The 26,688-nt window shown below is 43.5% G+C and overlaps 1 protein-coding gene across 1 annotated transcript in view; it reads right to left on the reverse strand.

Annotated features, from left to right (window-relative positions):
- Nucleotides 1–2,125: 2,125 nt before the first annotated feature.
- Nucleotides 2,126–26,688, reverse strand: part of MSN (moesin) — a 71,784-nt gene continuing 47,221 nt past the window's right edge. The window contains exons 3-13 of the mRNA XM_073361010.2: nt 14,373–14,468; nt 13,480–13,754; nt 12,739–12,822; nt 8,816–8,962; nt 7,831–7,927; nt 6,500–6,663; nt 5,802–5,932; nt 5,210–5,370; nt 4,613–4,705; nt 3,445–3,678; nt 2,126–2,341 (exon numbers count right to left, since the gene is read on the reverse strand). Coding sequence (XP_073217111.1) covers nt 2,177–2,341; nt 3,445–3,678; nt 4,613–4,705; nt 5,210–5,370; nt 5,802–5,932; nt 6,500–6,663; nt 7,831–7,927; nt 8,816–8,962; nt 12,739–12,822; nt 13,480–13,754; nt 14,373–14,468 — 1,647 coding nt within the window. The 3' untranslated portion in view covers nt 2,126–2,176. The remainder of the gene's footprint in view (nt 2,342–3,444; nt 3,679–4,612; nt 4,706–5,209; nt 5,371–5,801; nt 5,933–6,499; nt 6,664–7,830; nt 7,928–8,815; nt 8,963–12,738; nt 12,823–13,479; nt 13,755–14,372; nt 14,469–26,688) is intronic.

A 26,688-nucleotide genomic window follows, 5' to 3' on the forward strand; every position in this document is an offset into this window, starting at 1 on the left:
GTTTCCCCTCTCCCTCCCCTCCTAAAGGCACATCGTGTCTGGGGACAAAAAAAGTGCTTCAAAAATGCATGTACTGGACATTTGGAAGGATCTAAGTTAGGTTATGCCACCAACAGAGGTCCATTTGGTCACGGTTTGCACGGACCTCCGTGCAAACAAACTGATATTGTGTCTAAAATCACTTTCCGATGAGGTGGTTTCAAGCAGCACAAGGGATTCCTGGAGGAAATATTGCAGGCCTGTATTAACACTGACTTTTTTGGCACTCTTCTCTCCACACCACTAACATTCCACTGTGCCGCTTCTACTTCGCCTTAGTAGAAGGAGTTCGAGTTTTGAGGAGTTCTAGTGTAAGTTTTCAGGTATTTTCTTTATACCACAAATAACAGTGGCACTATATGGATGAGAAGGGGGTGGGAAGCTCCCACAGGGCTGAAGTTGCATAGATTTTGGAACATGCTAAGCAAGAATACATTACCAGCCAGGCTGAAGGCTGCAAATTTAACTAGCAACAGGCTAAGCGATGATGGGAAGAGCAGGGGAGAGGAGGAGTCCATTTAGGTGGATGCAAATTTTAAAAGGGCTTTTCTAAAACTGGAGAATTTTCCCTCATTTTCTTCTACAAAGAATCAAGGCCATGTCCAAGTCAACCCTGACCATACATGGTCATTTCCTGCCAAGTGGTACACAGAATCCTCTCTAACATGGACAGGAATGCATAACAAGTCCGTTTGGATGACAGGACTTGTTGGAAAGTACAAGTAACAGTAAAACAGTAACAGCTAGCTCAGGACCACGTCACCTCATCACTAGGGACAGAAACGTCTGTTCTCAGGGCCACAAAAGACACAATATCATCATTTCAAGGGGAGGACAGAGGTTTGAGTTAGGAATGAAGTGTGCTGCTATCATTTGATAATTAAGATTGCAGTAGAAGAAGAGGATTCCATTTAGGACAGACAGCTAGCAAGGTGTAACTCCACCACAAGAGATGGCAGGGAGGGATGGAGGGAAGAAGATGCTGACCTGTAACAGATGAACCAGATGTGAAATGAAAAGCCTTAGGTCACTGATTATTTTCCTAGTTTAAACTAATTAACTATGAAGACACCTTATTAAAACCCTAAACTACAGTATATATCTGTGCACAAGTCATAAGGCACCAATGATTTAGGATAAAAAGGCCTTTTCTGGAAGTTACCTGCAGGAGAGGAATAAATGTATCATAATCAGACAGAGTCATGATTTTTGGTGGCTACATTTTCATTTGGTTAGAGCTACTTAATTTTTACATTTCTCCTCCCACTCTTGCATATTAGCCTATTCATTTAGAATTCTAGTTGGGGTCACTAGTGGAAGTGAAAGCCCCTCCAACAGTCTTTGCTACTGCTTGCCATTGGCACAAAAAATGGCAATGAACAAGAATTATTGTGGAGGAGGAACCCCTCTCCTCACTGACTAGGGAATTTACTGCTCCAAAACAAGTTGCTTTAATGGAAATGCCCAGATCACTCCAAAGGACTCAGGAATAGGAAACTGAAAGCTTCATAACTAAAAAGAAGTCTGATGGATCCACAAGAAGTTTTAACACTGACAGTTCAGATGATCTGTTTGGCTTGCTCAAATTCAGGGAGCAGAAAAAGCTTTGGTCTTTTACAAATAACATTTATACTTTACTTCCAACCCTTCTTCACTCAAACCCTCTTCCCCTATACCCCACCCCGCAACTCAATTAAAATCAAACCCTTGCATTAAAGCAGCAATCTAGCCCCTAGCTACTCAATTCTAATACTGAAGTACTGTTGTAAGGCATGTGTGTCAGACTGCTGACTTTTACCATATGTAACTCAGTGGAAGTATCTGGTTGCATCTCCTCCCAGTGGACCCAGGGAGCAATGCAATTATTTCAGTGAACAGTACAAAGCCATGTGCAATTGAGACTTTACCCAGCTAAGCAAAAATAATTTCAGATTTGGAGTCCTGTTCTCCCCCCCTCAAGACAACATGGATATTTTGTTTGTTCCTCTGTGGCTGAACTGCAGAGACTGCACGAAACTCGATAAATAAAGACCATGGTCACTCTTCTGTAGTGGTTCCAGCGCAGCACGATTACACGTGAATGATGGGAGAGGACGAGAAAGAGGGGAGAGTACAGGGACTGCAGGTGCAGGAGAGTTTACATGGACTCGAACTCATCAATGCGCTGCTTAGTATTGCCCTGCCGGATCTGGCGGAGGGTCTTGTACTTGTCACGGCCCTGCCGCATGTTCTCAGCGTGGATCATGTCATTGGCTGTCTTCTTAGTTTCATCCCGGGCATTTGCCAGCTCTGAGGTAAGAGCCTGTAGATGGGAGAAAGACAGAAGTAGGGTTACAAGCCAGCACATGCCACAGCCTTGAGCTGTAGGATCAGGAAGAGGTAAAGTGGGCCTTAGTCCCAAAAGATCGCTATCCTTTGAGATGGAAAACCCTGTGCCTACCTAATCTAGTATTTTCTCATGCCCAATATTTACAGTGTAGGAAGTGTGATAACATCACACCCTTTGCTCCCAAGTCTAGATTTTACCTAGTGTAGGAGGAAGGCTGGACTAAAGTTAGGCATAACATTACACAGGAAAAGGTGACAACACAGGCTCCAAAAAAATGTGGCCCCTGGGGCTCTCTCACAAGGGATTTTTCCCATGGGGGGTAGGGGTTGGAGAAGACAAATAGCAAGATATTTATTTAAATAGTGAACAAAATGGCAAGCCGCTTGCCATTAGCAAGGCACTGCAGATTCCAGCCACCTTTCTAGCATCACCACAGCACAGTGCAGTAACATTTCTGCCCTGGTCTGCAGGTGAAGGAGCCTAGACAGCCAGTAAGTGATTCACAGCTGGACACACACCACCACTTGTTAATTTAGTGCCTGTGAACGGTCACCACGCAGCAGACTGAAGTTCAGTGCAGAGTGTAGGTACAGCACAAACAGCAGGGCAACCTTTCCCTGTGCTGCTCTCAACAAAGGAGCTTCAAACCTGCCTTTGAGACCACTACTAGGGTTGAGCAGTGCAAACCAGCTGAGTCAGCCAACAGGGCAGCAGACTGACATGGACATCTGCTTGACAGGAACTGGACCAAGTCCTTCATCCTGTTCTGGACACTGCTGAACAGCTGTCAGATGGACAGCAGGATTCACGTGGGCAGAGTACATTGGATAGATGCTTTTCTTGGTAATACTTGAATACTCTTCACTGGTAAGAGGTCTGAATGGTTATTGGATGGGAATGGGTGGGGGAGGGGCAAATTTCTCCCCCACTGTCTCTACATTTTGCTATGTATTGACCTGATGAGATTGTGGCACCCTACTCTTCAATAGATATATCTAGCCCCCACTACAGCTGCCCGAGCATGGCAGGGAGGAAGGGAACAGAAGCAGATATCCCTCACCCCACCCCGGCATTACCTTCAAGTGTTTCTGAACCCGTTCGTTCTTCTCTGCCTCAGTGGTGCGATCCTCCTCACTGCGGTCCTTGATGGTGGCATCTGCCTTCAGTTCAGCACTGGCCTCTGCAGCGTTCTCATCCTGTTCATCATCATGCTCGTTCTCAGACTGCATGGGTTCGGTGACATGAGGGGTGCTCATGGCCGTCTTCAGTTCCTCTTTGGTCTTCTCTAGGTCTTCCTGCACAGTCTGAGCCTGCAGGAGGGCAACATCCCTCAGTGGGTTAGCGGGAAAGAGACCCATTTCAAAGGCTTCCCTTATAGTCCAAGGGACCCAGAAGAGGGAACATCTGGGTTCAAATGTCTCTTTCAGAATGTCCATAACCCCTTTGGGTGAAGTGCTTTCAAGTGAGAATTCATAGGGTGTCCAGGCACCACCATACACTAGTGGAGCTAGAATATGGCCATCAACCCCAAGGAGTTTCGATAGGTGAGTTATATCCTATTTGCAGTAACTAAAGGCAACTTAGATAATCTGGGCAGCCGTGTGTGTACAAGTACTGCAGAGTTAGGTGTGTGCAGCTGTGCACACATTTGTATGCATTTTAGGTGTTGATACCCAACCTGCACCTGTAAATCCTGCACTATGTATACTCCTACCTTAAACCAGCCCTAGGCATGTGCAACTACATAGTCTGCACACACATTAGGCATGAATAAGGGTGTAAATGTGCCCATCTTTTGGAAGTCTGCCCACAGGATAATTCCCATGTCTGTCCATTTAAGTTGCAAGGTGGACATTTTCTGCTTATTCTTTTGAATAAATTCACTTTTGGAACACTGAATGAATTTGTAGCTGCATGCAACTACTAGATTTTACCTGCATACGTTGCTCTCACCACTTTTTGAACAAAAAGCTGGTTCTAGCAAGGTGAACCAGGAAATACTGTAATTGGTAAATTGGTAACTGGAGGCAACTTAGCTTTACCACACATTGAACACACTTCAGCAGAAAGGAGGGAAGCCAGAGTCTTATTTTAAAGAGCTCTCTGCATCCTAAAAGGACTCGTGGTTTGGGTCATATGATTAATCACACTGACATGGTCAGAGGGTCAGACCAGCCCACAGTAAGAAGAGGAATACTGTGCCAAGCCCAAAGCTACACTTTTGTATTTAGGCTCCACTGATACCTTCTGTTGCCACTCCATGGCTTCACTCTCCTTCTTCTGCCTGGCTATTTCCAGCTGTGAGATTTTGGATGTGAGTTCTGACATCTCAGCTGCCTGTGGAAGTAATAGGTTATTTTTAGTAGGAGAGAAAACCAATTCCCTTCTGATATTAGGACCCTAAAGCCCCAGGAACCTGGAAGTTCCATTTCCACACTGATAAGAGGACTAGGACCAACATTGTTAGTTGCCTTATGCCCACCTTGTAGCTGTGGGTCTTGGCTCGGTCTTTCCCTCTTTTTCTTCCCTTAATTCCAAGAGTTCTAGAACAAGGCCATGAGCTGCTCTCTCAGTACTGAGCTTGACTAGTTAGCGCATATATGGACTTTACTAGAAGCTAGTCTCCATTAGTCACTACATACAAAAAGCAGCTCAAATAGAGACCACAGTAAAAAACACCAGCATTTTTCTGAAAAAGGTAATTAAGTTTCTTTAGATAGTAGCTTATGCCCCTGCTACAGCTACAACTAGGCTACATAACTCACCCAGTTTTGAGGCCAGCAGTCTAGAACTCCAGTAAAACCATTCCCCCACTGCTAAGCTTTCAGGAAAGCGGCTTACCAGCTGCTCCTGGGTCTTTTTCTGATCATGGGATGCTTTCAGCAGGGCTTCCTTTGCCTCCTCTGCCTCTTTGCGTTCCTTAGCCAGCTTCTCTGCTTCTTCCTGAGCTCGTTTCCTTTCCTGCTCTAGCTCCAATGCCCTGCGGGTCTGTTCTTCTAATTCTGAAGCGAGGACAGAAAGTATGAGGCAAAGATGGTCTCTTTCTGATCCTCTGAGCACAGAATAAGTGCAGGAAAGCAAGCTTCCTTCCCCATGACAGACACACACTTTCCCTTCACCACCAACACAGGAAGGTGGGTAAACAAGTGGGAGTAAATACTGGTGAACAGGATAATCAGGAATATACTGCATAGACAGCCTGGTTTTGCATTGTCCTACCCCAAATTAAAAAAGGTGTAAAGTTAGCTTCAAATGCCATCGGGTTACTATTAGTTGGAACCATTGGTCTGTACAAAGCACCAGAGCACCAGGTGATTACGTAGCTCAAGGAAGTAAGATGGCTGGTAGGGAGGGTAATTGTGGAATTTATTTTCAATGAAGGCCCTGTAGAACCAGACTATTTCAGTCTCTCCCAATGCACATTTCGTAATACCTAGTTGAGCTTTCTTGGTTTGCTCCTCAATTTGTCTGAGTCGTTCCATCAGCTCTTCCTTCTCACGCTCAATCTTTTCTTTCTCCTTTTCTGCCAGTTCCCTCTTTTTCTTCTCATTCTCCAGCAGAGCTCTGATTTGGGGAAAAAGTTAGATTTAACTGCTATACTGTAAATCACAATTCAAAAGACAACAGTACTTTATTATAGAAGACCCAGGAGCATGCAAACAGCAACTGACTTAGTGAACTTTAGAGACACAAGATGGGTGAAGGAATGTCTTTCATTGGACCAACTTCTGTTGGAGAGACAAAAGCTTTCACGCTTACAAAGAGCTCTTCTGGTCCTGGGACTGACCCTGACAACACCACTGAAAACATTAGTGAACTGTGTCAGTTAGGTTCTCATTTGTAGAGATTACATAGGTCAACCTACAGCTCTGTTTAGATCACCTATTTGGACAATCCAGACTAATTTGAAATATAGCCTTTATAATCCTCATTAAGATTCAGAATCATGATATTGATATGATTAGACGTGAAATGCTCTGAATTGCCCAAGGCAGTCCTACACAGGATCTTATTTATAAGGCGTGCCATCTACAACATCTCTTTAGGTTTACTGGAGCAAAAAGGAATCCGCTTGATCAGTTTAACAGTGGACTCAAAAACACTAGTTACTCAGAGTCCTGCAGTACCCACCTCTCCATCTGTTTCTGATGCTTCTCTTCCCGAGCCTGTGCCTTCATCTGCTGCACCTCAATGGTGTCCGGTTTACGTCTGCGCATATAGAGCTCATGGTTCCCCATGCACAGCGCCAGGATTCGCTTGTTAATCCGTAATCGTGGAGCATAGAATACAAAGTCCTTGGGACAGATGGGAGACAGCATTAGTCTCGTTGCTCCCCAAGCATGCACCAAACATACCTCTGTATCCAATAATAGTCTTGCATAGAAAAGAAAATGTCAAGTGTCTGAGGGAGCCCATTAGCAGTAATAAAAACTGATTTCAAACACCTATACCCATAAGTGCCTGATGACATGGGTCAGGTGCCTTGAATTAGCAGTACTAAAACAGTCAGTTTAGATTATGAAGATTGACAGAACTTGTACAGGAGTAAGTATCCCCACAAGCACATTTTGGAGATTACAGTTAGCAGTTTTCCTGGGATTCCCAGTGATATATGGTGCAGTTCAAGTCTCTGGCCTTAGAAAATTTTCAGGGTTTATGTTCTGCTTAGTGCATACCAGAACTGGATTTTCCGTTGTGTGGCTATGCATGCAGTGCAGAAATACTCTAAACTCAGTTAAAGCATTCCTCTATCAAGCCTCAGTGTCTGGTTTTAAGGAAGTTTTTCTATGTTCTGAGACATTCTAAAAGTTTTTATGGATCATATCATAAGAATGACACCCTTATTATTTCTATTCAACTGGAATTGTAATGTTCTGGCAGACATGTGAAGAACCACGTTTCCTCTTATGCCAGAAAAAGGGGAAGAAATGGATCTTCATTGTGTGAATGAGGTACAACAGCTGCAAGGTTGTTTCCAAGCAGCAGTAACTTCATCCAGGGAAGGAAAGTAGAAGATATAAATAGGTACTTGGGGAAGCCAAGGAGATAGAGCTTGATTTCATTTTCTCCTGAATTGGAGAGATTAGAAATGCATTCTACTTTGGATTTTTCCAGAGTGAACAGGATTTGTTTGGGCTATCAGAAATAGTAAAATTCGTCCTTGCGCTTCAGCAAGAGATTATCTCAATGTAAGGCAGCCTGTCACCAAATCAGAAGTGGACAACTATACAAAATGACTATTGTATCAACCCCCTTCCCCTACAAACCCATCTACCCACTTACTACTATTAAGCTTGCTCTGCAATGCTGGAGGTATCACTTTGGCAATATGTGGATGTCTTATACCAACAAGAAGTACTGGAATTGACTAGACTGGTTTTATTTAAATGTGTAAAAGATGAAGAGCTCAACTCTATGTATAAAATGCTAAAGATTTATAGTGTTTGAGTACTGTTTCTTACTGGTGCTTTCTTGTCAATGGGCTTGATAACAAACTTCTTGTCATTGAATGAGATATTCCTGATCTCACTCCAAGGGAATCCAATTTTTGGTGTTAACCTGCAGTAATGAAGAAAGGAGAAGTTTTTAGTAAAAGTTACCCCAAGCAGTCTCAAATTCTTAGTCTAACTCTGGGCTGGAAATCTCACCCAAACTGGCTCTCAGAATATTTCAGTACTTCCCAATTCCAGCCAATGCCAGAAACAAGAGTGAAGAGGCATGTTAAAAAACAAAAATATAAGAGCAGGAGTTGACAGCTTTTCAACCCCTCTCCCCCATTAGAGAAAGCGAGGCCAGGTCTACACTACACAAAAACTTATCTGTGAGAAATCCACACCTGAGCAATGTAGTTATACTAACCTAACCCCTGGTATAGACAGCGTCGTGTCAGCAGGAGAGCTTCTCCTGCCGACATAGCTACTGCCTCTTGGAGATGGATTAACTACACTGACAGGATCAGCTCTCCCACTGTAGGGGTGTCTTCACCTAAGTGTTACAGTGGCACAGCTGCAGCGTTTTCAGCATAGACCTGCCTTAAGATTTGAAGGCTTAGTCTTTAAGCAATCCTTGTTTAATGGGATTTGATCGATGCCTAATTTCAGTTTCTTGTCCTATCCACCCCATGATTGTGAACAGCTTTTTTGTATCAACTTTACTTATGCAGGAGATCCAAAGTACTGGATCACAAGGTTTATGTTGATGTCATTGCCAAGAGCCACATGAGGACGTGGCTTGGAGGAGTTTGCACAGACTGCATATAGCATCATCCCAACAAACTGAACCACCTTCCTATGTAGCTGAGTGAGGAACAGCTATCTGTTCCAAAAACTGGATTCTTAAAAGTATTGCTTTGCTTTGGAGAAGGAAGTTTGTGTTAGCTGTATATGCATGGTGGAATGAAGGGTCACTAGAGAGGGGGCAGTGAACTTAGAGACGTCCTTTTGTTACCTGTCGTTCTGCTCATAAATGTTGAGTCCGAGAGCATCAACACCTAGCCAGAGTTCAGAGCCCTTCTTATTCTTAATGCTGAAGTAGTTCACGCCATACATTTCTAGATCCTGTGCAATTTTCAGGTACTCCAAGATGGCATCTTCCCTAAGAATGCAAAGGAGAGCAGATATTCCTATTTGAAACCAGATAAGCCAAAAATTGAGAATTTATGCCTTCTTGATTGGTTAGTGGCAACTACTCTAACACGTCAGAGCATGACAATGCAGAGAGGATTTTTTGAACTAAGGGCTTGGCGAAAGCCAAGAGGAGCACGTGGTTCAGGTGGGATGTCTCCATTAAAGCGGGAACTATGTCCTAGTAAAGAGATCGTAGAGAAGCTAGTAAGGACCAGACAAATGTTAAAAAAAAAAAAAGGTCCCATTTAAATAACATGAAGGCAAGCAATTGAACATTGGTAATATACTTGTGCTTATGTACACAAACTCTAGCAGTCTAAATACTAATATGGATGAACTAGAGTGAGTGGCATTACATGAGGATATTGATAGAATAGGCATTGTGGAAATTTGGTGGAAGGAGGATAATTAATGGGACCCAGTAATACCAAGGTACAAAATATACAGGAATGAAAGTAGGTCATGCTGGTGTGGGAATGACACTGTGGGTCATTTTAGACCTTTTAACTTTGACTCTCTCTCACATAAACTGTCTCTATAGAGTCAGTCTATGGTAAATTCCATGCCTGAATATAAGGATAGCAGTCTATACCACCAGTCTCCTGACCATGATGATGAAATGCTTAGGGAGATTAGAGATGCTACAAAAGGCAGGAAACAATAATAATGGGTGATTTCAACTATCCCCATGACTAGGCATGTGTCACCTCAGGAAGGGTTGCAGAGATACAATTTCTACACTCATTAAATAACTTTTTTGGAGCAGCTGGTGCTGTAACCTAGGGGTTCTTGACCTCTTTCTTTCCTTCTTTCTGAGCCCCCCCCTCCCCCCCAATGCTATAAGAACCCCACGGTCCACTTGTGCCACAACTAATTTTTTGCATATAAAAGCCAGAGCCAGCATTAGTGGGTAGCAAACAGGGCAGTTGCCTGGGGCTGCATCCCACAGGGGACCCCACAAAGCTAAGTTGCTCAAGTTTCATTTTCAGCCCCAGGTGCCAGGGCTCAGGACTTTGGGCTTCAGCCACATGAGGTGGGACTTCAGCTTTCTGCCCTGGGCTCCAACGAGTCTAACACTGGCCCTGCTGGACCGACCACCTGAAAACCTTCTCATGGCCCCCTCGTTGAGAACCACTGCTGTAACTCACAAAAGGAGGGGCAATTCTTGATTTAGTCCTAAATTGACCACTGGATCTGGCCCAAGAGGTGACTATAACGGAAGTACTCACTAATAGTGACCATAATGTAATTAAGTTGAACATTCTTGGCGGGGACAAGGAATACTAAATGCTACTATAGTGGTTGTGGGTTTTTTTTTTAAACTTCAAAAAGGGGTCGGATACAAGCTTCCTCACTTTTGTTAAATGGAAATTAATAGGGTGAAAAGCCTGCAAGCTGCATGGAAACCATTAAAAAAAAAAAAAAAAAACACACACCATACAGGCTCAAACTAAATGTATACCGCAAATAAAAAGACAAAAACCACCACACCACCATGGCTAAACAGAGTAAAGGTAGTAGTTGGGAAGACATCCCTTAGAAAGTTTGGAACTCAAAATCCTACTGAGAAATAGAGAAGTATAAACCCTGGCAACCAAGGGTAAAGGCAGGCCAAGAAAGAATTTGAAGACAAACAGCAGGAAATTTTTTTTTTCTTTTTTTTTGTTTAAGTACATCAGAAGCAGGAAACCTGCCAAAGTCAGTCGGGCCACCGGACAACTGACATGTTAAAGGAGCACTGAAGACAAGGCCATTGTGGAGAAGCTAAATAATTCTTTGAATTCTTCACTGTAGAGGATCTCTGGCAGATCCCCACACCCAAACCACTCTTTTTAAGAGAAAAATCTGAGCAACTGTCCCAGATTAAGGTGTCAATAGAAATAGTTTTGGAACAAACTGACAAGTTAAACAGTGATAAGTTTAACTTGTCAGGCTCAATGGGTAGTGATCAATGGCTCCCTATCTTAGTTGGCAACTGGTATCAAGTGGAGTTCCCCAAGGGTCGGTCCTCGGGCCGGTTTTGTTCAATATCTTCATAAATGACCTGGAGAATGGTGTGGATTGCACCCTCAGTAAGTTTGCAGAGGACACTAAACTGGGAGGAGAGGTAGATACGCTGGAGGGTAGGGATAGGATACAGAGGGACCTAGACAAATTAGAGGATTGGGCCAAAAGAAATCTGATGAGGTTCAACAAGGACAAGTGCAGAGTGCTGCACTTAAGACAGAAGAACCCCATGCACCGGTACAGACTAGGGACTGAATGCCTAGGCAGCAGTTCTGCAGAAAAGGACCTAGGGGTTACAGTGGACAAGAAGCTGGATATGAGTCAACAGTGTGCCCTTGTTGCCAAGAAGGCCAATGGCATTTTGGGATGTAGAAGTAGGGGCATTGCCAGCAGATCAAGGGACGTGATCGTTCCCCTCTATTTGACATTGGTGAGGCCTCATCTGGAGTACTGTGTCCAGTTTTGGGCCCCACACTACAAGAAGGATGTGGAAAAATTGGAAAGAATCCAGCGGAGGGCAACAAAAATGATTAGGGGACTGGAACACATGACTTATGAGGAGAGGCTGAGGGAACTGGGATTGTTTAGTCTGCGGAAGAGAAGAATGAGGGGGGATTTGATAGCTGCTTTCAACTACCTGAAAGGGGGTTCCAAAGAGGATGGATCTAGACGGTTCTCAGTGGTAGCTGATGACAGAACAAGGAGTAATGGTCTCAAGTTGCAGTGGGGGAGGTTTAGGTTGGATATTAGGAAAAACTTTCACTAGGAGGGTGGTGAAACACTGGAATGCGTAACTTAGGGAGGTGGTGGAATCTCCTCCCTTGACAAAGCCCTGGCTGGGATGATTTAGTTGGGGATTGGTCCTGCTTTGAGCAGGGGGTTGGACTAGATGACCTCCTGAGGTCCCCTCCAACCCTGATATTCTATGATTCTAAGTTAGTATGACCAAATGGTATTCCCCCAAGAATTCTGAAGGAACTCTTAAGCAATTGCAGAACTACTGACTGTGGTACACAACCTATTGCTTAAATCAGCCTCTGTTCCAAAACACTAGAGGGTAGCTAATTTAACTCTTTTAAAAATGGCTCCAGAGACTATCTTGGCAATTACAGGCTAGGTAAACTTAACTTCAGTACCAGGCAAATTGGTTGTATCTATAACAAACAGAATCAGACACATCCATGAAAAGTGTTGGAGAAGGGTCACAGCTTTTGTAAACTGAAGTCATGCCTCCATCTACTAGAATTCCTTGAGGGAGTCAACACACACATAGACAAGGGTGAGACAGCAATATAGTTTTCTGAAAATCCAAGTACACCTTTGACAATGTCCCTAAACCCCCAACTGCCAAAAGCTGGGACTGCAAGGTGGATGAATCACTCGAAATTGCCCAGTTCTATTCATTCTGTCTGAAGCAGCTGGCACTGGCCACTGTCAGACACTATATGGAGATAGATGGACCACTGGTCTGATGCGGTATGGGTGTTCTTATAATGCAGCCATTTAGAAAAGTTGAGTTTCACTCTGCTAGGGATATTGTACATTTGCTAGCCAATACTGGCTGAGACAGATAAGATTGTAGTTATTCTTCAGCAAGATGGCTGGAACAGTGCTAAGAGGCTTTTGCCCTAGGATGAGCTTTTGTTTACACACAAACCTTATCTACAGAAGTAGAGAACTACCATGTAGTGTGACTATACCAATCTAACAGAGTGCGATCAAACCTTGATCAGTTACCTGAGCATTCCCCGATGTTCCTCATGCCACACTTGGATCCTCTCCTCCCATTGGTCTTTGTTGAGTTTGTGCTGCTCCAGAACTCTAGAAAAGAAAAGAGCAGCAGGATCCTGTCAGTTCGAAAGGCGGCACTACACCGAGACAGGCCACAAGTCTGAGCATATGCAGTGCTGTACAGTCTAAATGTCCCATACACAGTATAACAATGCCAACAAATTCTATAGTATATGGTGGCCTTATTGGCCAGGGTTGACTCTTAACCCAATTAAATGTTTTAAGACAATTTGGCCTGATGAACACCACTGCTGCATATCCAGACTACAGCATAATTTGACAGGAGCCCTGAATATTTAGCCAAGTAATGATATCCAGCTTCTCATTTCTTTTATGCCATCATACCCATTTATGAAGTTTAGTGCCAAAATTTACTCTTTGCTCCCCCCTTCTTTTGCTTAGGTATCTTCAGTTCGTTATTCTGAGAAATTTAAGTTTCTACCTGCATTTTTATACGGAATTGCAATGGGCTCTTCAAAATGCAAATTTCCAGGGAGAATAGACAGGGGTGCAGGAAGTGCAACAGCCTTACTCTTATGGAAAGATGCACTCTGGACACCCATCAGAATTAAGATGATTTGAGAAAACAAAACAGGCAAAAAGCTAGAGTAAGTGAAGCTTATAGTAAATATAGCACTTGTGCACTTCATGGTGCTGGAAGGTCTGAGGCTGGTGAAGTCTGCATACCTTTGAGGGAGCAGTTTGTCACCAGCAAGATAGCCAGGCTTGTGTAGCTCCTTGTTGAAATCTCCATGTTTAGATTGGACGGCATAGGAAGCCAGCAGGACAGCAGTCTCTGGAGGGCAATAGATATCATCATTCAAGATGCCCTCCTTCACCTGGAGGAAAAAGAGGCGCTGCGTGATGTCCTGAATCAGCTCCTCTGACACATCCTCTGGGTAGAACTTGGCACGGAACTTGAAGAGCAGAGGGCTTTCCTTGCGTACATCCTGTGCGGTCACCTGGAGTGAGAGAGCACCATCCAGTTTTAGAACTAGCCGGCTGAGTGGAGCAGTGTGTAATAAAATGGGAGTAAAAGACAGAGGCATATTCAAACACACTTCTTTTCTGACACAGAAAGCAAAAAACCATGAAGTATCCTCCCATTGAGCAGTTCATTGGAAACTGCGGAGTTGGTCCAGTCTAGCCAAGATTTCTTATTTAGCAACTACAAAATACTATTGTAAACCTATCAGAAAGTCATGCACCACAGAGTTTTCTAGGGATGGCACCACACCAGGAGTCTTATTCACCATATGTATTACACATGAATAAAGTCTCTTCCTTGATCCACCACATTAGATCTGCCTGGATAAAGAACAGGATAACTGTAGGCCAGGAACAGCATATTAGCTGGCATATCTATACGCTGTAGACCTAGCTACTCTGGAACAGTCAGCGCAGACTAACCAAAAATAATAATAATAAAGAATATCAAGGTTCGGTATTCAGAGTGGCATACAAGAACAAGTGTGAGGAGCTGACCATCCCATCCAGCTGAGGATAAGAGTCCAGAAAATAATTTACTGCATTTGTTCTAACCATTATCAAGTGTACAAATTGGATAACCAGGCATATACCTTTTTATTAAGTTTCAGCCATGTTGAGAAGCCCTTGGTGTCCTGATATTGAAGTCCAAAAAACCAGACCTCTCTCAGCCCAATTGTCTTCACAACCTGGAAAAGAAGACAGAGCAGTGCGTGCATCAGTAACTGTCACAGCTGACTGGCCACAGGCTCACTGGTTACCTGGGAATGTGTTGGAGTGGTGTAGTATAAAGGTAGGCAAGTTTAGAAAAGAATCAAATAAACCAACTTTCACCTGTTGACTATGGGGACAGGGAAAAAGCTATCCTTGTTCGCTCCCTGCACTCCATACCACTTCTGCAGAGTGGTTTATAAAGAGAGACAAGAGGGGTCCCTAAAAAGTTTGCCAAATTTGAGGTAGGGTTATGGTAATTAAGGTAGGCCAAATTGAAGCAGGTGGTAACAGAATGCCCTATGCAGCTCTGCCAGTGCAGATCACTACCACTCTGCTGCATCTTCTTACATGCCCCCTCACTCTCCTTGAGTGAAGGCTGCCAGTTGTACAATAGTTTTCTGATTAAGACAGACACCAATTAAGAACTAAGCACCTATCACAAACTCACCGCAGATGCCTCCTAAACCTATCTGAAACAGGACTCCTGCTGGGAAAAGCTGGAGCATGGAGCAACCCTAAATTGGTACACTAAGATTTTGGCACCATAGCAAAGGCCAGGGTTTCCCTTGTATGTAGGTAGATTCCAGAGAGTTTGCAGGTGGGAATCTATACAGCTTAGACCCCCTACCTTTTCCTGGTCTGAGCCTGGATAGCAACAGTGCAAATGCTAAGATACTAGCCACTCTCATAAATGAGCAAGGAGGACTGCAGTAAGGAGCGATACATGCTGGTTGGGTAAGGCAATGGCAGATACTACAGGAGTAGACAGCATATGCCTTGGCTCTAGTTCCAGAACCATCCCTCATTTTTACATGCAAGGGTCCTATTTTTGAGCATAGCATGAACCACTCTGCTATGGACCAGAGAGTCAGTCTTGTTAACTGCCACATGCCTTAAGATTTGCAAAGCACGCTACCTTGTATGTAAATGATGCCTACCCATACCCACCTGCTGTTTAGTTGCTCCACTGAAGTGCACTGCTTTGGGTAAGGCAGGGCAACAACATGCCCCTTAGACAGTGGTGAGCCACCAATACAATAAATAAACCCTGATGCAAGGATCTCTCCTCTGTCATGCACCTAGCACACTTTTGGTGCTATATAAACAAAGAAGGCTTCACAAAGCTATTGTAGCATTCAGTGTTAGAAGCCTGCCAAAGGTGGAAAACTACTGTGGTAATGCTATTTCCTGTCAGGGGGTGGGGGTTATTTGTGATTGAACAAACCAACAGAACTGAACTTTTTGATAAGCCAGAGACATGTTATGGGCTAAAAATTCCCCTACAGGCAACCTTCCTGAAACTTCGTCATCTGGCTTCCAATCTGTACTCTACACTTCAGGAAAACCAGACAGACAGACATGTCCCACTCTCCCCATCATCTTCACTAGCTTCTTAGCCAGCTGACTTTACCCACCTGTCTTTCAAACTAATTTTATAAAATTATGACCCCCCAACAACACTGCAGCCAAGTGTCTCAAGACTGTGGCACTCACTCCAGCCTACCTGTCAGACTTCAGATTTACTCACTTCCCTGAGACTGCCTGCTTGCCTCCCTGGGCCTGATGCCTCATCTGTTGGGGAGGAGCAGTGCTGACATGATCTCCCCCTCTCAAATCACTTTCTCTTTTAATCTCCAGGAAGCCCTCTGCTCCATCCGGTTTTTATTGCTCTAGTGGTGCAGCATACCCGGAGATTTGTATTACTGGTTTTACGGCCTGCTTGTAAGAGCAGAAGAAATGCTGGATCTGAGAACAATGCTGGGTCACTTACTGCTTTGCTACTTACCTGTAAACCTCTCACTTTTGCTGTAAGTATTTATCAGACTTGGTCTACAATTAAGACAACTATATCAGAGATGTGAAAAACCTATACTCCTGACCAACACACAGCTATTCTGACCTAGTGCCTCCAGTATAAAAGCTGGAAGAATGTGTCTGTCACCCTTGCTACCATTGTTTAGGTGGATGGTGTTCCAACACAGAAGGAAAATCCCTTCAGTCAGTGTAGGCTGTGTCTACACTGTGGGGTTATGCCAGCATAATTATGCCAATATAGCCTCTATATGGGTCCCACCCTGAAATCCTCCCCTATGCACCAGTCCCTCTGACTTCAGTGGGATTTGTCCAAGTAAGCACTGCTTGCTTAAGAGTCGAGGGATTGGTCCAATGGTTTGGAGTAGACTCCTAGGGACAGTGGGTCATAGGAACATAAGCAAATGTTTGAGACAGGCAATGGAATACATGTTGCTAAACAGACCTTCTGAAGTGCATTTAATACTGCAGGCCACTATACAGCTTGTAAGTGTGTGGGGCAGGGGAAGGAATGGGTCTGGAACACAGTTAAAATGAGAGCTCTGTTCTCAGGCATCATTAACATTTGAATAGGATGGTGGCTCACCCCCACTGCTGCATGTGTCCGCTTGCCGCAGTTTCATTTGCTGACAGCTTAAGCCTGGGAGTTCAGCATGCTGAACTGCCAAAAAGGAACCGAACGGCATCACACTGAGGCCATAGCACAAAAGGACTTTTATTCCACAGTGGAGAAGTCTGCACTGTAATAGCAACAGCAACAGATGGGACAAAAAGGAAAGCCAGCTATGCAAACTCAGTATCTTTATAAATCTTATTCCCTCCCTCCCTGCCCAAAATATAACTTTTCTGCAAAGTTATACTGACACTATGCTGCACAGAACCACATAATTAGTGCTATGAATTACATGAGCTGTAAAGCCAAGCATGTTCTGGCTTGCTAAAGCAGGTCTGTGCGCAGGCTGTACGTAGTCATTCATATCTGAAATAGTTTTCCAACTGGATGTGCATGCTGGTAGCCTCTATCAAATGCAAAGGCAAGTAACTCCCCACTGCATTAAAAAAAATATTTTTTGTTCCATTTTGCAAAGGAAAAACATCAAGGTAGAAACTGATTTCTACAGCTGCTAGGAATCTGCCTGGCAGCTAGCAGCCTGATTACTAACTACTTTTGTTAAAGGGGTATGCAGCATTTGCAGATTTGTTGAACTGTTTGCCTGTGGAGCCTCACACACAATTCTTGGCAGTGAGCAGCAATGGAGGGTGCAAAGGGACAAGATGCATAGGGCTGTTTTGAGGATGAGGAACAATGAATTTTAAAGACAGCTGACTGTATGCAGTATTACAAGATTACTTGTATATTTATAGCCTTACTTTGTAAGTTGAACAAAAGAACACTATCTTTCCTCCTCGCCAGGCAGAATATTAAGTCAGGCGGACTAACAGAACTCTGGAGTATAATACAAGGAATTTATTCATAGATTTCATGTTTTTGATCTGCCTATAGGATGGTGGAAAGCAGTGTACGGAGAGTTCAGGCAATCCTCAAGATTCCAATTATGGTTTCATAGCCAATTAATATATATATTTAAGACCCCAGCTCAGGTACAGTTCATCAAGTGGAACTCTGGATGCCACAAGTAAATCCCAGACTGGAGTCATATCAAGCCTTTTCCCACCTTATATTGAAATAATCACACTAGGTATCTTCGCACTCATTCTTTGAGTGAATCTGTATTAGCACTAGCAATAAAAAGTTTTCTAGGGCAGTGTTTTTCAACATTCGGGTCGTGACCCAGTACCGGGTCACACCATGTAAGGCACCGGGTCACCTTGCTCAGCAACCAGGGACCCTAGCGGCTCTGGTGAGCACCGCCAACTGGGACGTTAGAAGTCCGGTCGGCGGTGCTGCCCAGCTAAGGCAAGCTAGTGCCTACCTGTTCCGACATAGCACTGTGCCCTGGAAGCAGCCAGCAACGGGTCCAGCTTCTAGGCAGGGAGGCCATGGGGCTCCATGTGCTGCCCCCACCCTGAGCACCAGCTCCACACTCCCATTTGCCAGGAGCTGCTTACATGCCTCTGCCTAGGAGCTGGACTGCTGCTGGCCACTCCTGCCTCTGCACTGCTGACCAGGAGCTGCCATAGGTAAGTCTATGCCCCAGCCCCCAAACCAGAACCCCCCTTCCTGGCCTCACCCCAGAACCTTGACCTCCTCATGCACCCCAACCTCCTGCCCCAACCCTGAGCCTCTCCCCCCCAAACCCAGAACCTGAAGGCTCTTCCAAGAGAGTAAGATTTCTTGAAAGAATAGCAGATGTCTAGCTCTCCAGTCTAAGAGACCAGAAATGGGAGACACTGAAGTCTTGTCAGAGGTAGCTTGTCTCAGGTAGTTTCTACTAGAGCTCCCAAGTCAAGAAGGCTTGGTTGGACTTCTGGTTGGGGGGGGTCAATGCACAGTATGTGGCCAGGAAGAGGAATGGGGGAACCCTGCCAAGCTTCCAGAAGTCATATGATAAACAAGCAGGGCTTAAATTCAGCTGGAGCCATCCAGAGCAGAGCTCCAGTGAGTATTTTCAACCCCCTAAGAGGGTGGCTGCTGGGGCTTCCTTGTGGGGCTGAAAGCCCCAAAGACCCCGACAACACACCCTGCAGCTGAAACCTGGAGCCCTGAATGGAGGAGGGACAGAGAGGTGCAGGGGCTCTGGGATAGAATCTGAGAATTTAAGTCCTGGAAGCAAGGATCAACATAAACCAGATCTGCACTTCCCTTTAAGCTTCACTGTTACTAACTCAATTTTATTGCAAGTCTCTCAACATGGTGGGTTTTTTTTTTGTTTTGTTTTTTAAAGCCCAAGCTCTGAGTCACAGGATGACGACAAACCCCACTCATTTAAAAACAAAGTTTCAGCCCTCAGAAATGCAGAGCAAGAAGAAAAGAAATCCTAAAGGGTCAGATTCCAGAAAGCAAATCAAGAACCCCAATTTTTCCCTCCAATCTCATGATTTCTGAGGGCCAGACCCAAGACTAAATGTTTGGATTTGGCAATAGTGAAACTTAATTCACTGAAAAAGCTTTGGATGTAGAAAAAAAGGATTTCATGTTTATCATCGTTTCATATGCTGTGAAAAGGGAACAGAAAATGCTTACCAAACGCATGAAGTTGGCTAGTTTCACTGTAGCCTTTGCCCTGGTATTCTAGCTTCACAGCAGTACACACACACACACACACACACACACACACCCCAACATACCACATCCAGCAGCAGCAGCATGGTGAGAAGATTTGTTTAATGCTCTCAAAAGTCATGTTAAACTTTTACTCTGTGCCAGTAACTACTTGGTTTTCCAGGGTTCTGTAACTACAGAACCCATCTTCCTGTCAAATCTAAACTTAAAAATTTAGCAATGAATTCCTGGTTGTGAAGGCAATCTTCAGAATAGTTTATTGCTTTTAAAAAACAAAAAAAGGTAACACTGTACTGGTTTTATTCCTCCAGTTTGATTTAAAATGTAGACCCATTTAATTTTACAGAGTCCTGAAGCATAGCTACTTAAGTATCAGACAAAGCAGCCTGATGACAAAAAAAAATTTACATCTAATGTGTGCGCGTCCCCCCAAAAACAGATCCTGCATTTATGTCCACATGCTTTAAGACTCAATTTTTAAGTCTGAAAACAGCACGAGGAGTTCTAGGAGAATACAGAATGAGCCAGAATCATATAGAAGTAAAGCATAATTATATATAAATTAGGCAGCCCACGAGCCACTACTCTAGGAGGGAACCTTCAAATACCACTAAAAAGGGTACAGCTTTCCTTTACCAAGACAGACATGGACCACTGAGAAGACACCTAATAAGCCTTCCTCCCCATCCCTGGAAAAAAGAAAGTACTCCACCCAAGGTTCTGAATTGCCATAGTATAGGTTTTAGAAAGGGTTTTGTGCAAGATATACATGTTGCTTGGCACTAGTCTAACTTCATTCTCTTGGCCCAAATCTACAGCCAAGATAACATGCTCCAAGAACAATTTGAGAGGGAAAAATGAATAATCTCATTTTCTGGTTTGAGCAAGATTAGCTACAAAGCTTCCCTCTAAGAAAACAATTCCTGGCTCCAGTCACCCTTTGGAAACAAGTTTCATTCTGCATAAAGTTGGCTCCTGAAGTAAAAATGGCAAAACCACATTTCCAGAAACATTTCAACACCACGACAGCCACAACCACCCTTAGCTGCAGAAAGGAGATGCATTCCTCGGGGGGGGGGGGGGGTTGGAGGAGGAGAAGGAGAGAGAAGAGAAGACCTGATGAACAGTGTCCATGGAATCCCATCTTTCCCTTATGGGAATGCCAAAAGGCATTGCTAACTTCAGTCTAGGAAGCTAATGCATTAACCACTCTACCAGCCCTTTAAAATGCCGCTAATATTTCAAGGAAATATTTCAGAGGATACTTGCTACTGCTGAGTGCACCTCCATTAGCATCTCACAGTTTACTTTGTGTGCAGTATGAAAGCCTGCAAAAAAGGTATTCCATAAACCGCTTGATTGGGCGAAGTGGTTTTTTCTATGTACCCCTAGGGAGGTTTGTTTACTCATACTTGGCTAAACTGTTGTGGCTAAAACCATTGCTCCTTAATAGCAACCATGAAGAAATCGAAAAAAATAAATATAAATAATTTAATAAAATAGACTAGACTCTTCCTACTTCTATTTAAAGTCCTGGTTTGTCAGCAAGGTGGCTTAGAAGCAGAGTAATGCACATTGGAAAATCTCAACTACACATATAAAATGATGGGTCTAAATTAGCTGTTACCACTCAAGATCTTGGTTATTAGGGATAGTTCTCTGAAAACATCCACTCAAATCTGCAGCCTCAGTCAAAAAAGCAAACAGAATGTTGGGAAATTAAGGGATAGATAATAAGATAGAAAATATATTGCCTCTATATAAATCCATAGTACGCCCACATCTTGAATACTGTGAATTGGAAAAGGTTCAGAAAAAAGGGCAACAAAAATTAGGGGTATGGAATGGCTGCCATATGGGGAGATTAAAAGACTGGGACTTTTCAGATTGGAAAAAACAACTAAGAGGGGGGATACGATAGAGGTCTATAAAATCATGACGGGTATGGAGAAAGTAAACAACATTTCCTTATTTACTCCTTTCCATAACAAGAACTGGGGGTCACCAAATGAAATTAATAGGCAACAGGTTTAAAAACAGAAGGAAGTATTCTTTCCAGACAAAGCACAGTCAACTTGTGGAACTCCTTGCCAGAGGATGTTGAGAAAGCCAAGACTATAACATGGATCACAAAAGAACTAGATAAAATTCATGGAGGATAAGTCCAACAATGGCTATTAGCTAGGATGGGCAGGGATGGTGTCCCAAGCCTTTGTTTGCCAGAAGGTGCAAATGGGACACACTTGATTACCTGTTCTGTTCATTCCCCCTGGGACACTTGGCATTGGCCACTGTCAGAAGACAAGATACTAGGCTGGATGAACCTTTGGTCTGACCCAGTATAGCGGTTCTTAAGCATTACTTCATTGCTCTAGGATCCAGGAGTCAACTCAACACCAGCCTGCTGAGGATCCAGTACATTACGGGCTCTTTCCCCATTGAGATGGATCTTGATAGGCTCCACATTTGAGCGTGTGCTAGCATCTGCTCATTGCTGGGCATCAAGGACAGTGAGCACTCTGAATAAGATGTGGTCACTGGGCTACAAGGGAGAAGCGGACATTTCAGCTTCAACTCCTTAGAGTTATAGCTTTCCGTTACAAGCCAAGTTTTCATCTCCTCAATGTATTTTCCTCAAAAAATATTTTCTCTTTCTGAAGTATGCCATAAATCACCTGGCTTGGCTAAGAAACTTGAATTTTATTTTATTTATTTATTTTTTTAAATAAAAGTCCTACAACCTTTGTTTACTTTAAAGTTCGGTGGTTGGTTTTGGAATTACATGCAGACTTGAACCATTAAAACTTGGACCTCAAACCATTAAATTTGGTGCTGAACTGGCTGTGTTTAAGGATTCCACAGGGGTAAGTTTGTGGAAGTTGTACCGTATGAGCAAGCTGAAGCTCAAGATATGCTAGTTAAGACAGCTGTCCTTTAGGCACATACCTACTGGATAAGTAGCTCCAAATAAACAGGGATGTTACCATTTGACTTGACAAATGTGTAAAAAAATCCTCAAATGAAAAATTTAATGAGTTATGTTTGCAGATTCAAGAAAAATTAGAACACTGAGATGTGAAAAATAATTCTAAAGTCAAAAAATTTTGAGTTTATGAGTATCCAAACTTAGCGATGCCTAGGTTCCCGAACTAGGGACTTGATTGACTGATTCATTACATTTTCTGTAGTCATACACCTGTGCACAGAAGATTTAAAATGCTCACAAGTCTGGCATCTTCTGTTTTGATGGTGTTTTACCCTCACTTTACATATCATGTAATTATGACCCCACATTCCCACTCACTATGGCATGTAGTTATGGCAATACCTACTTTCTTCACTTCATATGGCAGATACTGTACAATGGTCTAGGAGTCCCATGTCTTCTCCAGAAAATATGGAACACAATAAAATATGATGTGGTGGTATTAGGGCTGTTCTAAACTTCAAAGGGTAGATGTAGTAAGCTGGACTGTCCAGCCAGATCAAGGATGGATCAAGATAAATTTTTCTGGGAGGTACATGGAAGAACCGTCAGCGTTTCTTACTATCAAGCAGAAGATTTATAGAGCGGTGTTTACAATATGGGAGAGGAATGTTGTGGTCTGACCTAATAAATCAGAAGTGTTATTGGGGTATAATAGATGCAGAGGGTTTGACTGTGGTGAATAGGTAGAGGGCGCATGTGGATACAAAGCCAGACATAAGATTTTGGGGAATCAAACTGATTTTCTAGACTTAAAGGTTTCTGCTCAAAGCAGAGGGAGGGGTGTGGTCCTAAACTGCCACACCATGTTCAATTAGGAAGTGAGTCAATTTTTAAATATTTCCACACTGGTTACTGGCTACAATTCCCAACTTCCTATCTGTAATGCAGGGGTGATCCTTTGCCTGGAGGCATCAGTTGCCACTTTAAGTGTTCACCAGTAGCTGATGGATGCTGTCTCCAACAAGTAGTTCCAGAAACTGCAGAGGCTGGCTAGGGAGTCACTGCCAGCGCTTTTACAAAAGAAGTGTGATGTGGGCTGTACGTCCAGAGGAGATAGAAGTAGACTAAACAGGATCAGAGAGTGATTACTCGGTGCTGAACAGGTCAAAAGTAGAGCTGCTCCGTGGGTTGGAGGAAAAAAAAGTCTGTGGCAGAGTAGGGCTGGGGGAAGTGGAAAGGGATTCTACAGGTCTGTTTTGAGATTTGGTTGTATAGTGTTGTACAAAGTCAAGGCATGCAAAAGACTGAATTTGTGTGATTTTTTATTTCAAGCTGCTTCCACTTAATGGTCTCTTATTACTAGTTCTGTAGGTAGTAAAACAAAAATTCCACCAGCCTAAACACAGATTTCTTTGAACAAGACTATCTGGATTTAAATTCTAGTTAGAGAAGTCCAGCCTGTGCACCACACACTCAAAAGAAAAAAAATAACCCAGCTGTACCAGGAAGAGATCCTCAGACACAACCAACCAAGTGAACTCACGAAAGCTTATGCTCTAATAAATTGGTTAGTCTCTAAGGTGCCACAAGTCCTCCTTTTCTTTTTGCTTCCTCTCTGTAACCACATAGTAGTTGAAGGAGGTAAAACAAAACGTAGCTGGTGGCATCTATGGTAGGAAGAGGGCGTCAGAGGAAACATTTAAGAGGGAGGGAGAATGGGAAGGGATTGGGGTAGGACTCCAAAGCAGTTTAAAGGAACAAGTTACTTACTGAATTTGCAGTTTGTCTATCAGAGATAATCATTTACCCCCAACTATAGTTAATTTAAAATAAAAGCAATGTTCTGCACCATATGGAGCAGTATTAAGAGGGCAGACACCCACAATGTAACAGTTACATATTAAGCGTCTCAAGCCATGCTATATTTTACTCTTTAATCCACATGCTATGAGGGGGAGGAGGGGGAAATAAACTGGTGTTGATGTTGCAGTCTTCACACTAATCCACAAACCAGGGAAGTTGCCATTTCACAGGTGCTTTACAGACCACTCCAGCAGCAGTGAAGGAAGAACCAGGCAAGGGGCTAAGCAGAGTGAGGGCAGCAGAGCCCCTTGATTGACCTGTAGCTCCATAACTAAGAGTGTCTACACTGGCAATTAACAGTGCTGCAACTTTCTTGCTCAGGGGTGTGAAAAAACACCCTCCGAGTGCAGCAAGTTTCGGCGCTGTAAAGCGCCAGTGTAGACAGGGCCCCAGCACTGGGAGCTGTGCGAGTTGTGGAAGTGGGTTTTTAAGAGCGCTGGGAGAGCTCTCCCCCAGCACTCTGCTGCAACCACACAAACCACGTTAAAGTGCTACCGTGGCAGCGCTTTTAGTGTTGCCAGTGTAGATGAGCCCTAAGTAACTCATTTAATCCATAAATGCTAGAAGAGCCTCCCATCAATTCTCTGTAGAGTGTTACAGGTTCACTAGTCCGCTGAAAAGTATTGACATTCAGAGGCATCTAGAGCAGCTGAATAATTAGGAAAAAACTCACACAATACTGAGACCCTATGGAACAACATCAGTAACTGGGACTGGTTTATACAAATGGTTATATGAACCCCCAGCTGACCATTTGCAACTGAAAATTGTCTGTTCGTGCATGTATGTAATTTTCCTAGTTCTATACTTAAGTCAGGCATAGAATTGCACATGCACCCAGAAAAAAAAGCGCCAGATATTAGAGATGTACAAAAGGCTGCAATAAAGCCCATCTGCAGCTCTTAGAGACAGGCAAGGCAGAAGGACTCATGCATCCCTAGGGTGGATCAATACATTAATCAAAGTAGTTGGTTATAGAAATAACAGCTTAGAAACTAGTCTCCCCATTACAGAAAGAGGCAAGCAGGAGAGTAGCCTTTACAGTCTTGGGCTGCTCAGTTATGGAGAAAGCCACCTAGTTTACTACTGAACATTTAAGAGCAGTTGAATAGAAAAAGGAGGGGGAGTTTAACAAATGTCAGCACTTAAAAATAAACGGCTGTGAAACCATCTCTGCAGCCAACCACACACTACACCCTGCTCTAGTGAAGCACTGTTTAATCAGATGAAAGTCATGGGAACTGACAGAATTAGCGTCAATTCATATTTGAAGTGATTTAAAATGAATACAAGGTAACAATTTTTTGCTGCACTTTTAGATAAGGTGAGTATGGTAGCTAGAAAGAGAAGAGGTCCAATGAACTCACTGGCAGGTCAAATATACATAATGCAGGGCCAGCTATACACAGGCTGCTCTTGAATGTGGTTGAATGAAGTCAGCTGCACACACTACAATATGTTCATATCCATTACAGTTGTGTATCAGAAGGTTTGACCACAAGCTGGATACTAGTTTTGCTAAGTTTAGTAAGATATGAGAAGAGCTCAATTCCTACCCTCAAAGTCTCATTTACTCTCAAATGAAAAAAAAAAAAGGGAATGCCAGTGCTAGGAGTCTGTTTGGAACAGAGCAGAAAGTTACCCCCCGTCCTTGTCATGGCTCCAGGGAGCATCAAGATTAGGCCTGACGTCAGGAGATGATGATCCATACACCGCTTCACAAACAAACTGCAGGCTGGCTATATCAGTTCAGGCAAAAAAAAAAAAAAAAAAAAAGTGTTTCTCAACAAGGTGCTGAAACAGATGTGGCTGCCAGGAGCCATGCAGAAGTGACTGCTGACCCAATTTTGTCTTAAGAGCATGCCGTAACTTAAAGCAGCTAGTACAGCTATAAGTCTAGAAGTAATTAACCAAAGCCAGAGCACTGTAACCTGGTTCCATCGGTTCCAATGGGTCTTACCCATTGTACCAAAAATCTCTGACAAGAGGCAAAGCAAGATGAGCCTTCTAGTCACAGGCAAAGCCAAAAGGAAGCCTCAAGGCCCACGTAATGGCAAAGCAAGAGTTGCAGCTGAATGTGCAGTCCAAAATGTCCATTAGTAGTAACTGTGGCAAGAAATGCAGTTCTGCACTGCACCATGTGTGTCACTTTACACATAAGATACAAGATATGTCCCCTATCATCTACAGTACAAATTAGGCAGCATGCAGACAGGGTGGAGAAATGACTTTAAGTTACTTAAATACGCAGTTGTGGCTTGGCACAGGTCTACAACAAAAAAACCTAGAACCGCTAGACAAGAACAGGAGAGAATGGTTAGCTACAAGAAGTGAACTTTTAGGAAAAACCACCTCATTCTTTATGCAAGTGCATTAGATCAGGCGCAGAGGATAGAGAGCAGATGTA

The sequence above is a fragment of the Lepidochelys kempii genome, chromosome 9 (genome assembly GCF_965140285.1).
Source record: "Lepidochelys kempii isolate rLepKem1 chromosome 9, rLepKem1.hap1, whole genome shotgun sequence".
Taxonomy (NCBI): Eukaryota; Metazoa; Chordata; order Testudines; family Cheloniidae; genus Lepidochelys; species Lepidochelys kempii.